The sequence below is a fragment of the Phyllostomus discolor genome, chromosome 9 (assembly GCF_004126475.2).
Source record: "Phyllostomus discolor isolate MPI-MPIP mPhyDis1 chromosome 9, mPhyDis1.pri.v3, whole genome shotgun sequence".
NCBI lineage: Eukaryota > Metazoa > Chordata > Mammalia > Chiroptera > Phyllostomidae > Phyllostomus > Phyllostomus discolor.
Window position 1 is genome coordinate 72,683,010 of NC_040911.2, and position 18,614 is coordinate 72,701,623.

Here is an 18,614-nt window from a genome sequence, read left to right on the forward strand (position 1 = left end):
CTGATCCAGATCTGTGAACAGAAGGTCTAGTGGTGGGAAAGCCATGCACACTAAAGAATTCACACATGTGTTTTAACTGCTTGGGATTCTGCTGTGGTGAAATGACACAAAAGTGCACTCTAAAGAATCAATCTTTCGGGAACTGCTAACTTTCTCCAACCCATCATGAGGTCTCAACTAATAGTCCTGGAGCCTTTTTTGTACACCTCCAGTACTTTGCTAATCTATTCAGACAGCCAAACAAAGTTCCAACCATGGGGTTATGTTCAAAGAGACTCAGGACCTCTAGAATCTGATGAATGTGTGTTGAATATTACTTTCCACCATGAGCTTGGTTAGACACACAAATATGCATTCACATTCAGGAATAATTTTTATTAACTTCCTTTTAATTACAGAGGCAATTAGTCCCCTAGCAGGTTGGAGAATGGCACACATATAAAATTGTCTTTGACATATTGAGAAAAATTCATTTTTCTTCTTATGCAGTTGCTATTTATGCTCAGCTTCAGAGTTGCAATCAGTGAAAAACAATTCCAAATAAGCTCACAGGAGAGGTATTAAAATTTGGTGTGAAGAGCATGAGTTTAGGAGTGAGACTAGGATTGGACTGGTCCCTTGGTTTTACTATTGCTTGACAAGTATGGCTTCAAGCAAGGTGTTTAACTGCTCTCAGCCTCAGTTTCCCTACACTTAAAGTGAGGCTGCCTTCTGAGAGTGGCCATGAGATGTCAATGGGCGAAAGCACAAAGCCTGGTAGTGCTGTTTCTAAGTATTAGGGGAAATGGTCTTCAGAAATTCTCTCCAAGAAAGATCTTAGGGCAAGAGGAGGCTCAGGACCATCCTTAATTTACTGTTGAAACTTAGAGGAGGTAAGTGATTCCCCTAAATTCACAGAGCTTGAAAATGGTGGGCCCTGGCACCTGTGAAAAGATCCTGCTGTTGGGCTGGCATGTGCCTTCTGAGAAGGTCTACAAGTGAATTCTGAACTTGGCACCCTGTTCAAAGTGCATGATTGATGTCTATGCTGCAAGAGCTTCCTAGTGTCAAAAGCAGGATCTTAGTCAGATCACCTTGGGGCATTACTCTGAGAGTCTGTTGGATACTCACGCTACTTTAGCAGGTAGGTAAAGGAGCAGGGGAACAACGGGAGATTCCTCATTGCCATAGATAATGAATCCCATTTCATGCAGTCTCTGTCTGAAGTATCTTGTGTTTTTTGCAAGTTGCCGTACTCTCTTTAACCCTGAAAAGAGACAGGCATGAAATCCACCAATTCCCACCAGGAAGAGGGAAGCAAAGGTCAGACTGGCTTGACGAGCATTCCTAAGTCTTTCTGCAGGTCTGCTGCATTAGCTGGGGTGAGGTGGAAATAGGGCAGGGACACATCTCCTGGTGAACAGGAGTGGGAAGTAATGCCTGGGAAATTTCCTGAGCCTGGAAGACAAGACCTAAAGACAATGGTGCTGCTAGCAACTAAAGGCAGGCTAGGTGGCAGCACCACAGTGGTGTAGGGTGGTGGGGAGGGTTTCTAGCAGGAAGGGAGGAGATGGACTATCTTTTACTAGGTATCTATTGTATACGGACTCTGCACTAACTGTTTTAAAAATATTAATTCAAGAGAAGGAGCGACACAAGAAGTCACACACACACATATACCATATCATGCTAGTTGTTGTTAGAGGCCTTTTAGCCAAGCTTAGCTGGCCTATTAAATTGCCACTCATCTAAGTCTCTAATTGAAGAACATGTCACCCAACTTCAATTTGAAGGAGCAGCACATCCCTGGACAAGATAGGTCCAGCTGAAACCAGGACTCTTTTGTGAGGTATTTGCAGGTGGTAGAGCAATAGAGAGAAAGGAAGAGGTGGATCTCTGCTTTCCCCAAGCAGAAAAAAAAATGACAGTGTTGATCCCAAACAGAAGATCAAACCAAGGTACATGTGTCCATTTCCAGGTTATTGGTACTTTTGCTCAAAAGCTCATCCTCTGTCCTTAGCATATGTCCAGTGAGATGTGAGATGACAATGGAATAAAGAGCAGAAATAGTTCTGAAGACATCTGTCTACTCCAGTCCTGCTCCTAATCAGGAAAGTCAGTAAATCAGCCACAACTAGTCAATAAATACTCCATATGGAAGGTTGAATGGGATTGGGTGTTTAAACCCCTTAGGAATCAGTTCAATGTTTGCATTTGATTCAGCAGGAATGTGCTGTTACTGCTGACCTCTGTCCTAACCTCTGGTTAGGAGTCCATTCAAACTGATCAGAGCTGGTGTTCTATCAGTTGTTCAATTTTTTAAACCTCACTCCTGGTTCCCTGTAGTTTTCCGGATGGAAAATGGGTGAAATATTCAGTAAACATGTCCTCTTGTTTCTTCTTAGAGACATGGCCATAGATTGTGCCTTGACAATGGGTTAAGCAATGCACATATCCTGTTCAGCATCTTTACTCCAGGGGACCATAGTGTTTGAGTAGAGTTTGCCTTGCCTTTCCATTTTGCTGCAAGGGTAGCATATGATCAATTCCTAAGCAACTGAAATACTTCATTTACGTTACTATTGGTTCATGATGGAACATAGCTGGGACCTATCAAAGTCTTTCAGATCTTCTGAGGAAGAAGTATAAGAATTAGTTCAGTCTCAAGCTATGTCTTTGTCACCATATGGCAGAAACTTGCTTGAGAAGGACGTCAATCCAGAAGAAAGCAAAGATATAAGTCAGCAAGAGTCTTGATGGCATCATAGGAACTCTTGGGTCTATTCATACCTAAGTGACTCTATTTGTTAGGCTAGCCCTGTTGTGTGGACCAATATATTTCTTTTTCTTATTTAAGTTACTTTGAGCTTACTTTCTAAAACCTATAACCAAATGTGTTCTGAATAATACAGATGGACACTAATTGAGTGAGGTTACCTCTAAAGGACAATAACAACATAAACAACAATAATAACTGTAGCTCACAAAGAGGTAATGTCACCATTGTTATAAGCATTTGACATTTAATAATTTATTTAGTACTGTATTCATGTAGTTGTAATCTCATGTTATACAAGAGGAGCCAAACGGATAGTAGTGTCAGAATTTGAACCCAGGATCTAGAGTCTGTGTTGTTAACCTCTATGTTATAGTGCTGTGTGCAATAGTAGCAATGGAAAATGTCTGCCCAGAGAATGGATGGTGGCCATCGCTTCTCCTGAAGCTCAATAAAATTTATCTCTGCCAGCTGTCAGGGTCACTGTTGCACTAAATTTTTCCAGTAGAGGCAGTTGAGAGGTTGAGAGCTGAGCCATCTTTAGACAGATTCATGTTGTGAGGGATGGGGTAGGACATCAAGGACTAGTGTCTGGAACTTACCACAGAGAAGGAATGGTGGAGTCCCTTCACTTAGGGCAGGGCAACTGAAGGGCTACTCCTGAAAAGTAAGGGTGAACCAGAAGTAGACAGCTCCTGAAAGGATACTTTTTTTATTCAAACCTCTGACATTTTTAATTAGGCTCTATCACTTCCAAAATACTTCAGATCTTCTTCTGGGGATTTTTTTTTTGCTCATCAGGCCCAAATCTACTTAACTTCTGTAACATTTTAACTGTGTTAACAGAATATTCTGAGGAATAAAGAGTTAATGAAGTGGAAAACCAACCAAGGAAAAGGATTTTAAATGCTCCAATTGTCTCTATTTATCTTCTGTTATAACCCTTCACCCAATCCCAGTTCTCAAGGAAGATCCCCAAGTCTGCCAGCTCTCAGCAAGCAGGTTGTGATGAAAAAGCATCTGGATTACTGTACTTTCTCAGAAAAGCTGACCTCTTACCCCAGCCATGCTAATAGATGCAGGACAGTCTTGACCCAAGGGCAGTCCATTTGGGTGTTGCCAAAGAGCTATGAATTGGCCTATCACAGGAACTTTGCCAAAGAGATAATACATATGAATCTTATACCAATAAGATTCTCTCACTGGTAAAGTGTGAATATGAAAAATTTAAAGGGAACCAACAATTGGTAGTAAGACTAGATATTGAAGGACATGGAGAGGAAAGCTAATTATCACAATCTATAAAACAGAGGAAGACACTCCTCAGTAGAAGATATGGTAATCCATGAAGAAGAGAAGTGGTCAGGGCAAGGTTAGTTCATAGCAACAGGAAGAAAAGGAATAGAAAAAAAAGAGCTTATAGTCTAGTGGGAGAGACAATCAAGTCATCATAAATGTATATAAAATTGCAATTCTGATGAGTGCTGTAAAGAATGCTACTTGGTTTTATGAGAGCCCATATTAGATTGGACCAAGTCTGAGGAAGTCAATATATGGTAAGTGAGCTTAGATCTCAAGGATGAACAAATGTTAACCTGGCAAAACAAACAAACAAACAAACAAACAAACAAAACCAGAGGAGAGCATTCCAGGCACAGGAAAGAGAACAGATGCAATGATCCTATGGTTTGTAGAACAGAGTGGTTGAGAACCAGGCAAGATGTAGTTGAGTGTGGGGCATGATGAAGGTGAAACTCTGGGTCGATTGTTTTAAAAAAAAAAGTACAGGGATGGAAGAATCCAACATTTAATGGTTTGGAAGTGGAGGATGAACTTAAAAAACAGATAAATAGCAAATGGGGAGAGAGAACATAGATCAAGAGATACAATAGTGTTCACTGGACTTATCAACATGGCCATGATTGATAACGTTTACTTTCAGGTTCCTGATTGGGACTTTGGTTTTAAAAATTAAGGATTTACAAGTATGGTTTACTTTAATTAGCATAGGCTTTTGTTTTCCCACTCAACTCCTTTTTTTTTTAAAGATAGGCCTTCTCCCTCAAAGTTCCAGGTTTGAAACTTGAATACAAGTAAGGGGTTTGGAGAAGTATAGAGTCATTTGTATAAATTTTATAGACACAGCCTCCTTGGGGCTTAAAAAACCTGTTTTGAAACATGCTGAAGCATCCCTTGGAAACATGTTTTGTTTACAGAGAGCAACCTATGTGAAGGAAAGAACTAGAAATTAGGTAGGAGAATATTTGCCTTTACTTTCAAAAAATTTCAACCATACATTGAGTCTGTGTATTTAGGAAGATGGGAACATAAGAAGTAGGGACATATTGTGGACAGGAAGGGGAAAGAAAAGAGGGACAGAGTAAGACTTGTTTCAAAGGAGATGATTGAAATAAAGGCAAAGATATACATCCCAGCCACCAAAATGTATTCCATATGGTCTGTCCCCTCGTGCATTCAGCTCTTTTGTTGATCGTTAGCAGCCCAAAGAATAGATGACTTCATCAGGCTGGGTGGGTCTGATGATTCCTAAATGACCCCCCTCAAAGACTAGAAGGATTTCCTGGCCTGCAAGTACATGAACAACTTAAATTGCTTTTCCCCATGGCATTATCTTTGCACTTGCCCATAATGATTCATCTATCATTGGGCTGCCCAGCTACTTAATTGGCCCCGTCTGTCCCCTCTGCCTTGATTAACCCAAGTAACTGAATCATCAGCTAATGTCATCACTTTACTGCTTCTAGATCCTTTGGAGAGTTGACCAAACAGATCAGAATATCAATCCCAGGGGCAGCTGACTCTTAAGAACTGAATGTTTTATTCTTGCTCTGTCTTTTCTATCTTTGAACCATTTAGCACAGCATGGATTATGAGCCATTATGACACACTTTGTGGTCACCATGTTTCTCATATAGGTCACTATAAATGCTTTTGAGGTCTTTTGAGTTGGCCAAGATACAGCTCCTTTCAATTACTCTATTGCTCACCCTTTAAAATTGGAAACATTCTCTTACTCTTAAAGGGCCTGGGGGCAGAGAGGAATTTGTTCGTATAAAATGCTACTCATCTAGACAGGATGTGGGTGATTTTATTAATTACATTGTGCTTTGAGATCCTTGCCTGAAGAGTGCTTTGTAAAAATAAAAGGAATTTTTAGCACTTGTTCTTTCATAAAGGGACAGCCATGCCAGGACGACACAGAGACTGGCCATTGCAGCCACATTCCCTTCCCAACCAGCGAAGTCCATCCTTAATTTCTGATCCTTTTTCTACCTACTCCAGGGAAGACAGGAAAGATCCCTGTGCAGATAAATAAGTGAATGAGCTGATCTCCTCTGTAGGATTCTGGAGAGTTTATCCAAGTTTTTTCTTTTGCTTTATTCTGGGTTCTCAGAAGAGGCTGAGTGGAAAGGATAGGCTTCAGGGTTAAATGGTCTAAGAATCAAGTTGTACCTGGACAACCTAAAACCTTAAAATTCTCAATTTTACCTGTAAAATAGAGATAAATAATCTTATCTACCAGTAAAATTTGGAAAAATAAAGGAGTTAATGCACGGAAAATGCTTAGTACTGTGCCTGACATATAGTAGGTGCTTGAAAGGTTATTATTACCTTTTTTCATAGGGCAGCACTTCTCAGCAACCTGGCTGCCACCTGAGAATCATCTGGAGAGCTTTGCAAAATCCCATGCCTGGCCTGTACCTCAGGCCATTTAAATGAGTATCCCTTGGGATGGTACCAGGCATGAGTTCTGGTTTTCTCAAGGTATAGGCAAAGAAACTCAGGCATCTTAAAAAAAGCAGCCCTTACCAGTTTACCTCCAAGGCCATGCCTGGCAGTGTGAGGTGCCTGATTGTGTCCTGGCTGAGTTGTGCTCCCTGACTGGACATAGAAACAAAGTAAAAGATGGGTTTATGTCATAGCCCCTCATTTGGCACAATGACATCCCAAGCAGTTGCTAAGTGCTTAGGTGCTCAGATAGTATGAATTTGTGGGTTTATCTGCTCCTTTGACAGCTATTGGCTCAAAGTGCTCACTTAACTCGAGGTTGACCTAGTGCCAGCCTCACCCCTCCCATGAGGGTATATGAAATCAGGGATGAACCCATCCGAGCAGATGACATGTATGTTGCCATTCCATCCTTTCAGATTCCTAGCCCTGCCGACTTGAGAGACGCGCTAGGTTAACAGAGGCCACAAATACTTTAACCTTCCCTCCAATGCTGTTAAAACAAAAACAGCTGGGGCAAGGGAAGGAAAACAAATAAAACACAAAGCATCCCACTACAAAGCTTTGTAGTCCCCTAATAAAAACAATCGTCTGTGGCCTTTCCAAAAATATGTTTGGGACAACTCAGTCTCCAGAGGGCCAGAAGGAATTGTGGACAGTGGTGACTCCCAGAATAACCTGTCAAAAGCTAAAGAAGGAAAATTTCTTTTCTGTTAAACCATCAGCACGAAAGAGAGAGACAGGGAGAGAAAGGCATTTCCCCCTGTGAGACTAAGTAAAAGAGGCGGATTTGAGTAGCTTATGAGCCAACACCAGTGCCTCTCTCTATTTTCTGCAGATTTTGCAAGCTCATTTTCAGACAGAGGAAACATGAATATGCTCAGATGCCATGGGGTGACTTATTGTATTATTTTCCAGGCTTAAAAATGCACAGGCAGAAATGCATGCTACTCTCCCCGCTTAAATTATTTAGCACACCACCACTGTCTGCATGCAGACTGGATGAACTCAAGCACGCTCCTAGTCAGCACTGCTTGGAAAATGTGGTCCTTTTCTTCAGAGATGGGAAGAGTCTTTCCATAAAATATCTCTCACTGAAAAATCAAATAGATATTAAAGAATGCCTGCAGTGTTCTAAGAATGCCTAATCTCCCTGCCTCTACCCGCTTCTTTGTCTGCCAGGCTAGCCTCGCTTCTCCGCCTGGCATGTGGAGGGGGTGGGAGGCGGGGGTGTTGAGGAGAGACCTTGGAGTAAGGTTTCAATGTGGCAGCAGGAACCTAGCGTCTATTATTTTAAGCTCTGGACACCAGACAGGACATTTTGTTTCTAATACACTGGGATAGAGAGATCTCAGTAAAGATCAAGAGGCTACAGAGTGGCAAGAATCATAAGAATCACATTAGCAGTGACAAGCTTCCCAGGAGGATGGAGAAAACAGTGTTTGGAGTGGTTTGCTGAGAGGAACGCACATTTTTATCAGGCACTGAAGCTCTCCTTTTGATGTCAAATTCCAAGGTTATGGCATATTTTATAGTCACACACACATGTTCCAAGGACACTCCAGGCTGCTCAATTCTACCTCTGTGGAATGCATGCAGGAGCAAGCGGGCCGGACATCAAGGGTAGACAGCTGTCTGCATGGCCTGACTTCAAGGGCCCTGGGGAGACACCACCCTCTTCACCTACCCACCCACTGCTCAAATACACCATTAGGGGTTTAATCCATGTGTGTGTGTGTGGGGAGGGGTAAGAGTGTGCCTCCCTTGTGCACCTAGTATGAACCAAGCTGTGTGTTTTTGGGCCCCCTTTACAGATGAGGAAACTGAGCCTGGAAAATCATTAATACACTACCCAGCTGACCCGGAAACTGGCTATGCCTCTGAGTCTAAGTCTGCTCTTTGGAAAGAAGCTGGTAAACTCATTCCTGATGAGGTGCGAATTCCATGATTCATGGATTCATACATTTCACAAATGAAAAGCACTCACTATGTACAGGACCTGGGCTAGCTGCCAAGGTGGAGTAGAAGATGAAAAATTTCTAAGACTGTTTGCAAATAAATGATCTACTAGTAGAGAGGACAGGTATCAGATAAAATACAATTGAGATGAAGAGCCATAAGACAGATGTAGAAGAAGTTAGCAGGCTTTTTACACACTAGTACTTCATGAATACTTACAGAATGAATAATGATTTACTGTTGACTTGTATTAAATAGAGAGCAATATCATTACAAGTCACTAATTATGGAATTTTACACATTAAATGTGGTAATTTGGAAGGCTAGGGTCCCTCTGGGAACCTTGTAAATTAGTGATTCTTATACAGACCACGGAATCTTTTAGATTTTTGTTTGTTTGTTTGTTTTCCTAGAGTACGCATAGCAGGGCCCTCTCTGTAGAGATCCTGCTCCAGAAGGACTGGAGTGGGCCTTTTAGAAAAACCCTCTGGGTAACTGTGGTGTGCACCTCGGTTAAGAACCACAGCTCCAAGGCACAAATTATATTGTGTTTCTTTTTATTCTACAAAGATAGTAAGGCTGATCTTAATTGAAGATACTGGAGATCAATTTAGTTTCAGTATTTTGCCCTCTGTCAACAGGTCTGTGCATTAAGTTCCATCCGACCTTTTCTTTTTTTCTAGGAAGATGAGCAAGTCACTCATTATCTCTGAGCCTCGATTTCCTACTCTGCTAAATGGGGATGATAACAGTAGCTGCTCCACCCATTTCTGAGGACTTTGGGGAGGATGCTATGTAGCAGAGGGTGTGATCAATGGAGGATTAGAAGGTGGGCATATCTACTATTTTCAAGGAGCTTATAGACTAGAAAAAATCATGTAATTATAAAGGAAAGAGGAAAATTAAATGATCCATGGAAGAAATGCTGTGGGAGTTTGGAGCAAAAACCTAGAGGTGATAGGTTAACGTCGTGTACATGTAATTTCAGAGGCAGGGAGGTGGGTGTCACCAGGGAAATGGATAACTCACTTGCAGAGAATGTTTGGATTACAGTCAGGAGAAAGATCAGTGCAGTCAAGCCACTGAGATTTGTGAATGCTGCCCTAAGAGCTGGACGTTTCTGGTGAGCAGTAGGGAACCATGGCAGCACCATGAGCAGGAAACACTATATTCCGAGGTGATTTAGGAAGAGAAATTCATTGTGGATAGCCTGTGGATTAGGATGAGGAAGAAATTACAGGCGGCAAGACAAGGTAGGAAGCCAGAGTGGCAACAACATCTGTGTGTCAGCAACTGTTCTGATTTTTGGCAAGAAGGCAAAGGAGGCAGAAAAGACCCTGGGTTGAATTTGGGGCCTCTGAAGGGGCTCTGAGAAATGATGGAAATGAAGGTGGCCCCCAGGAAACCCCATCTGTGACAGCTGCCTACATGATTCAAACTTCTATTTTTCAAAGTGTTTGCTGTGGGGTGGGGTGCACTGAGGAAGCCTCAGAGAGGGGCATGCAAGGAAAAATTGAGGGACAGACTCAGCAAATGGGAGATCAGACTGCCCCACTCCCTAGTCTGCCCCCACTACAATAGCAGCATCAAGGCCAAGTGCTCAAGGACTATGAGCCCAATGTCTTGGGTTCAAAATCAGCTCTGCCATTTTGGATAAGGTACTTCATCTTTCTGTATCTCAGGTTATTCACCTGTACAATGGACTAATGACAACAATAATAATAGTAATGCTCATTATATACTCTTCATGAGGATTAAATATTAAGTACTTAGAAGAGTATCTGCCACACACTAAGCCCTGTATAAGTATTGTGAAATTTACAAACTATATACATTATATTATAAAATGGACTTCCACATACATTTCATTTCAAAGCAAATTCTATGGCTTAAAAATATTGAAAACCACTCACGTGAACTAGACTAAATGACTTGGATTTGCCCTCTACAACTGGACCCTGTGATCAGTCAAAGTGACCTGCACCACCTATAGCCATCTGGTTGCTCCTGTGCCCTCCTACATGTGTTTTGTTGTCTGGGATGGGTCTTCATGTGTCTTTTTATCTCCCAGGATTCAGTTTTCACCAAGTAATTTTCATTCTTCATATTCAAGTTGAAGCATATGATCACTGGAAATCTAACTACATAAACTTCTCGAATTTACGAAGGTGAAATAAATTTTAAGGACATTAAGACCTAATCAGGTAAGCCGTTAGATGGGACTGGGCTCTTCCTGAAGGAAGAAGAGAGAGGGGTATCTAACATGAAGAAAATTCTCCATCGCTGGCTTCAGATGGATTGGGGCTACATGTTAAGGAATTCAAGCAGTCTCTAGGAGCTGAGAGGAGCCCCTGGCTGACGGCAGGCAAGGAAACAGAGACCTCTGTCCTGCAACCCCAAACAACTGGATTCTGCCACAACCATGTGAGCCTGGAGAGGAGCCTGAGTTCCAGAAAAGAGGGTAGCTGTTGTTATCTTGATATCAGCTCTGTGAGAACCCGAGCAGAGAACAAACTGTGCCTAGACTCTGACCCAAGGAGACTGTGAGATAATAAATGGGCATTGTTTTAAGCCACTTAATTTGTGGTAATCTGTTATACAGAGATAGAAAACAAATACATTCTCTCTAGCCAAGAACACATGCTGGGCTTCTCCAGGCACAAATCCACCTGCCTAATCCTCCCCAGCTGTGGCTGCTAGGGTAGCTGGTTTTCTCCACAAACTTCTCCAGACAAAAGTGGGGCTGGGGTATGGCCCCTGCTGCATTTGGGGCTTTTGCTGCTTAGCTGAAAATGAACCCATGATGGGAAAAACAAAGATCAATGAGGAACAGCAGCTCCCCCTTCACCCTCAAAGATGCTACAGCTGGAATCATGTTCTTTCTTTCTCCAGTTGTACTGAACCAACATGAAATTCCATGTGTGCTACATCACAACTCCCCCATCTCAGAGTCCATCAACGCAGAGGAAACAAAAGCGAAGAGGAAGCTTCTGCAGGGCTCGTGGTGTAAAAGGATATCTTGTTTGTAGGATGGGGGAAGGAAGTGGCCACACTATCCTTTTGCCCCATTGCCGTCTAAAAGACAAACTGTCTTCTCTTTAGACAAGATGGTAAAGACAAACGGATTCTCTTTACCATCTTGGTAAGGGATAGTTTTTTAAGTCCTAAAAGCAAGTGCAGAATTGACAGAGCTGCCATAAAATTCTACCCTTGGCTAATGGTTAAGGTGAAGTAAATAAAGGGACAGAGGTTGTGGAACATTTTGCAAATGATTTCTGCACAACAGACAAACTCCCTCTTTTAGCTAGAATTCAGTTTGCTGGCTAGTTCTGTGTTATGGGGTAAACCCAAGTCATCCTATAGACAAACAAGCAGCAACAGGGAAGAGAGGCAAGGCCTGTCACTTCGCTTGCTAACCGCAACCTTAGGTCCACACACACAAAAAGACCAGGTAGAACTTTTTTACCCCCCAGCACAGGTAATTAATCATGGATGGAGGCAGCCCCTTAGTTGAAGGCCAGCGGAGCGTAGCACCCGCCATCTGTTTTGTATTAGTTATTGCTGAAATGCCAGTGGCCTGAAACCATTTAGAAAACGCAGCTCTCCGTGCCCTGTGTGTCTCTCTCTGCCTCTTTCTGTGTCTCCAGCTGGTAACCAAGTAGCAAATATACTTAGGAAGCAGCAGCTAATTCCTTCCTCAACAATGCCAGGGGCCTTCAGTGCCAGGGCCTCAGACAGTGCATTTGGGTGGAATTCTCTGTGAACTCCTCTTGCATTCATTGAAGGACTTCAGAGAGACAGAACTAACAACACTTGCTGGGTCTGTGGGGGTGTGGGGTGGGAAATAAATTGTAGGAAGCCAATTTTGTATTCACTGAACTCTACGCCAAGGTAGGTAGGTGCTGAGAAATGCAAGGACTTTTAAAACCCCGTGTCTAGTTATCATGGTTTTATCACCCCAATCACAGTCAATTTTGGTTTTCACTGTCTCTTCCTCTCCTTGCAGAAGAGACAGAATTTCAGATGACGAGTAAATCAGCAAGAACAGTTGCAAGAGAAACTTGATGTTGCAGATGGATACGTGTAGTTTGCAGACCCCAAAGAGCCTGTGCTGAAGAGAAGCAACATCTTATGAGAAAAGTTTGTGAGTGTATCTCGTGTCAAATATAAACAGTAGGAAAGTGAGAAAATTCCACTCTTGAGAGCGAACTGCTGTCACCCAGTGTATTCCTTTCTTTCCTCCCTCAAAGCCCTAAATCTTCCCAGTTAGTCACTTCTGTTTTTTAAACCTATCAAACTCAAGTGCAAAAATATGTGTGCCCTGTCTCAGGGACCAGAGCAAAGGTCCAAGGTCACAGCTGGAAGGCACTGGTGCCACTTTCTCCAAGTCCATGTTGGGTTAGAGGCAGGGTTAATGCCTCACCTGCCAATCTCATGATAAAATTTCACAAATGATCAGAATGAATGAAATAATCCAGATGAGATGATTTAAAAATCAGGCATGGTTGTATTTTCCAGTGCTAATGCATTCTATGTCTTACTTCCTGCCCTCTCCTACACCCTTATCTTATATTTCCTCTGTAGAGAGTAAAGAAAAGAAAAATGATGGAACTTCACAAATGAATGAAGTTATTTGAAAGATGTTGCCATTTCATAGAACTTCTCCTAAATAGTTGAATAAGCAACATAAATTAAAGCCTTTGAAAAAAATTAAATGGCTTAGATATGGTACAGAATGAATTATCTGGAGTGAACTTGCCCATGTGAACATAACAACAGAGCAGACAGTGTCAGTGCTCCCTAAAGCAGATGAAATGCTTAAAGTGATATTGATGAGGGTTGTATTTTCATATGAATTTAATTTTGATATGGAGTTACTAGTTTTCTTTCTACTAGGGCTCAGAATTCAGTCTTTTCTTGTGACTGCTTACCTTAACAAGTCAAGTGCTGGGTGCTGACCTGATGAATAGCTGATGAATATCAGAGGTTCAATCCTTGTTGGAGCCTCTTAGCCTCCATTTAGTCCATGGTCCCCCCAAAACCAAAGTGTGGCTGAATAGGAGAGCTGGGGTGACTCAAAACCAACCAATCCAATTCAGATAACTGGCCTAAATGTCTATGTTTTTAAATTGCATGTTTTAAAGTGCAATTTACAATTTTCTGGCAATGATGCAATTCATAATATTCTGTTTTATGACAACCCCCCTTCCCAAAAAAAAAGTCCTGAATGTCTGAGAGTATGGTACTATTTCCAAAATATACATTCTCTCCTGTTTTGGCATTACATCCAGAGCTGTTCCAAATTCATGTTATTTTAATTTCTTCTGGGTAAGCATTATGCCCAGGGTCCATTTTCTCCCTTCAAAAAGTGCACAGTATTGGGAATTTAGCAACATAATAATGATAATGATCTCAATCCCTGCCATGGCCTGGGACTAGGTTCTGTGAAAAAAGAAGCAGAAGTGGTTGTAGTAAAAGCCAGACGAGAAGCCCTGAGAATCCCTATAAAAAGAGAAGGAATTAATCTTCAGTACTTTGGGTTTTATTTTTCTTTTGTCCTTAGCTACTTTTATTCCATTCCAGGTCAAGAGTTTATTTACTAAGTCAACAGAGAAAGATTGGGAAACTGTCTAAAATACAAAATGTCTTTCTACAGTAATACACCCATCAGAAAGTGGAGGGGAAAGAATATGCTGGACTAAAGTTAAGTACTAAAGCAAAGATTGGGGGGCTATTCACCAAACCCATTTCCCTGGCTGAGGCAGATAGCTAACTTTATTTCCCGGGCTCCTTTGTGGTTACGCAAGGACATATGGCTGAGTTATGGTCAATAGAATGTGGACAAAAATAAAATGTGTATTTCTAGTTATGGCCTCTGGAAACATCACACACACATGATCTTCTGTGCTCCTTACCACATTGGTGACAATCTTGGAAGTCATATGTTCAAGCTGGAGGAACCACAAGAACAAAGGAGGTTGGGTTCCTAGAAGAGGAACCCGCTTAACAAAAATACCCATTCTGGGCTTGGTATGAGCAAACATTAAATTTCTATTGTATGAAGCCACAGATATGTTGGGGTTTGTCTGTTACGGCAAATAATTTACTGATATATTTTAAATAATACTGGCCTTATAAAAATATACCATAAAATTCTCAAGGATTCAAAATACTAATGCTCTCTACTTTTCATTGGCTGTATGGTATAAAGGGAAACTCACTTTTTCTGTGGGAATTTTAGATTCTCAGCCTCTCATTACTTGTCACCATATAATGTCATGAAAACATTTCTTGACTGAAGAAAATCCTAAATGCAAATCATCATCAAGATGGGGAAGATGTGGGAAGGAAGTCCCTCCAGCATACTCAGTGGAAAATGGTACTTTCATATACTTAAGAATCCACCTACTCTCCTCTATTTTAGAAAAGTACTTCAACTTGGACAGAGAAGATTAGTTAGTGCCCAGTCTTTGCTGATTACTGTTTATGAAAATATCAAATGCACCTCTGAGTTTTGGATAGTGTCTCCATGGGAAAGCTTAAGTGAGGCATTCGGCTAACTGCTTGGATAACTAAAGGAAAAACTCCATTTTTACTTCTGCTATTTGGGCATTGTTGGCTTGAATTATCCAGCTTAGTCACCTGTCTATTAGACAGTATTTAGACATAGCTTTAGTATATATGTAATAATGTAAAACCATTCATTTATCTAAAAAACAGAAAAGGAACTTTAGATTTTGGCCTATGTGTGTACCCACCAAGGAAGTGATTATAACTGTAGTATTTGAACCACAATAATTCTATAAATAACCTCTGAAGAAATTAAGATCATGATTAGAGTCTAAGCTTTGTCCAGGAAATCTGCTTCAAACACTAAATCAGGTCATTCCATATTCTTTCATTCACTCATTCATATATTTGATTCTTAAGGCATAATTATTTAACTAATCACTGCCTATTTGAAGGGCTAGGGTGGGGTGTGTAAGACTAACATCATAGAAGCAATAGACTGCATGAAAGTGAGAAGAAACAGATTATTTTTTCACTGTGCCCATTGAGACAGGGCTTAGAAAGCTGAACAAGGGCTTAGAAGATAAAGAATAGGTATAGTGGGTTGTGGGGAGAGATAAGGACCATCCAGGTAGAGGAAATACAACGAGCCTGCATACTGGAGGTACCAATACCTGTTGGGTAGCTGATGGGATATGGCCAAAGCTTACAGTGAATGAGGTCATTCACTCAGCCAACATTTGCTGCTTGAGGTTGGAGGTTGAGGACAGTGTCCCCACCTTCATAGCATTTGTATCCTCCTGGAGGAGATAGACAATGACCATGGAAACAAGTACATAACCTCAGGTGATAATAAGTGCTATGAAGAAAAATGGTGAAGAATAAGGGAGTAGATAGAGTAGCCTACAAGGAAAGGGGTGTATTTTAGAAAGGGTAGTGAGGGAAGGTCCCTCTGGGTTGGTGACAGGAGCTAGGAGGGTCACTAGAACATGAAACCCCATTCCAAGCTGTTCTGGCTCCACATGTCATCTGAGCCCCAAGTTTCAGTCTGGGCCTGTTCTAAGAGAGGAGGTCAAGCAGCAGAAAGCACAAGGGCATTTGTGTATGGGGTCAGGAGCAAGAAAGGTCTGTGTGGTGGTGAAGAGGTCAGATATGAGGGAAGTTGACAAGCCACTGGAAAATCAGAGAAGGCCCCAACTGTTTTCTTTGATTTTGTAGAAAATTTGTCTCTTTGTTTTTGGGGCTAAGGAAAATTTTATCAGTGACATTTTTGACTTATCTGTTTTTTAATAGGATTCGAACTTCTTCAGCTACCAGAACACATGCCCCCCTTTCCATTGCTTGTTCTTTGTTTTGCATAGAAACCACAGTCATCTTTAGTACCTCAGATATTCTCAGTTAATAGAACCAGGGAGTTTGCAATGAAGGGACGGAATATTTGGGTTTAATAGGCAACATAACCATAAAATAATGACACCATAGTATAACCAAGTGTGGATTTTAAAGGATGTCCCTTCCCCAGGTCAGGAACAGAGAGTCTTCCTCCTAGAGCCAGATACTTAGAGGAGAAAAGAATAATCCCATTGCTGAGAGCCTTAATTCTCCAGACTTGCCAAAGGCAGTACGTGAAGTGCAAACAGAGATCTAGGGCCAAGGTAACAACTTCTTCACAGATGGAATGTTTTGAATTTGTCCCAAGTCAAGCAAGAACTAAAACCTCAGAAAGATTTAATGTGAGGAGGCCCTCTGTTGGGGAGTGTGTCTGTCTAATACTGCCCCCTCAGATCCTGGCCTGGTCACATTTTTAATTTTCTAAAGGGCGAAGGGAGCTTGGCTTAGGAAGAATTGCTTCTGCTGGGACATGCTGAAGGTACTTAGTTATAATTTTCAGGCTCAGTTTCCTCATCCTTTTCTAATTGACCTTTCTGTAGTTCCTCAAAAGCTGGATTTTTAGACTCTGAAAGGCTTAGTAAGCTTTTCTTTAAATTGAAAGTGGAGAATTGAGGTAATGTATGGGTAATATCCACATTTGATTGATAATACCTAAGATGACTGAGGAATATGAAATTGAAAGTGTAACAAGAATCTTAGTATCTGATCTTCCATAGCGGCATCAGGCAGCATAGACCATTTTTTCTTAGAAAAGTACCAAAACCATCTCAACACTGTGTTATCAAAACTGTAACCATCACAGCAGGAAAAAGAGTAGCCAACAGGAGGGTGATAATTATAGTGTAAAGTCAAGCAGACCCCACATAATTGTAGGAAAAGCCATTCTTTCTAAGTTATGAATTTATCATAATTTAACTTAACTTTAATTTATCATAATTTAAACTTAGCAGTACTGTGCATTGGGGATTTCCTTGCCCACCAGCTGGATTCCACCTGTTAAAGATGCACTGAAGGGAGAAAGAATTTACCAGGAGGCGTGAGGTATCAGAGAAACGGCAGTATCTCTGCCAGATGCCTACTATCAAATCAAATAATATAATCAATATTGTGGCTATAAAATACTAATGACTCTACAAGCTTTAAAAAATGATAAGAAAGCACATGTTTAAGGGGACTCTGTTGTGGGGAACATATACTTCAAGAAGACATAAAGTTCTTGGCTATTCCTGATATCAGAGTGGTCACAAGCACTGGGGAGGCGCAGGGAGGTGCTTGCAGTAACTGAGTGGACTGGATTGAGGAATCAGGGGGGTTAAAAAAAGTAGATCAAAATATGTTTTAAGCTCCCTCTCCACCATGGGTTTTCTCTTATTTTCATCTGTACTTCCTCCTCCTATTCTGCTAGTTCATCTACCCCTGCTTGCATCTGCCAGATTCCATACTCTTTCTCTTTACTTTCTGCTGTGCAATACCCTCACCTGTTTCCTTTCCTTTACATAGAAATATGCTTCTAGAACTTGAGCCTGTATCAGAATCACTTGCAGGGATGGTGAAATGAGACTGCTGACCTACCCTCAACACTTCTGATTCAGGAATGCTTGTTGCAGTTTTCACTGTGAGAACCACTGCTGTTAAAATTTGCAGTCATTTTCTCTTTCCCATCAGGTAATCCCTGCACTTCAGATGGCTGGGAACGCATGGGCAACTTTTTCTGACATCTGTGGCATTGTAATTAGCATATAAATATAATGAACAAAACTAGTCATGAACTTAGGCAAGAATTTTACCCCCTCAAAAAAAGGCTGATCTTGGTGAGCAAGTTTAGTCTCTGAGATGGCGAGTACCAAGTGTTGAGAGATTCTGCTAGAGTCTTTTGATGAAAAGATGACACTAACAGATATTTTATCTGCATCTGAATCATGGCAATGCACAGTTGGGGGCTGGAACATTTCTTTTTAATTCAACTTGAAAATATGTATTGGAGGCCTACTATGCATCAAGCACTATGCTGATCATTGGTGATATGATAATGGTCTCTCTCCATAAGAAATGCACAATCCACTGGTGCCTGACAGGAGAGGATAATTGATTATGAGGTCATCATACAGTAGTGGTTCTCAAAGTGTGGTACCTCAACCAGCAGAAACAACATCACTTGGGAGCTTATAAGAACTGCAACAAGAATTTCTGAATCAGAGGCTCTCCAGAGAAGGGTCTCTCCAGGTGACTCTGATGCATACTCAAGTTC

General features: G+C 41.4%; 1 protein-coding gene across 1 annotated transcript in view; it reads right to left on the bottom strand.

The window, feature by feature from the left end:
• The window catches only part of SPTLC3 (serine palmitoyltransferase long chain base subunit 3), a 159,676-nt gene that overhangs the window by 10,065 nt on the left and 130,997 nt on the right, over positions 1 to 18,614 (bottom strand). Inside the window, exon 10 of the mRNA XM_028524597.2 lies at positions 1,111 to 1,246. Within this exon, the coding sequence (XP_028380398.1) occupies positions 1,111 to 1,246 (136 nt within the window). The remainder of the gene's footprint in view (positions 1 to 1,110; positions 1,247 to 18,614) is intronic.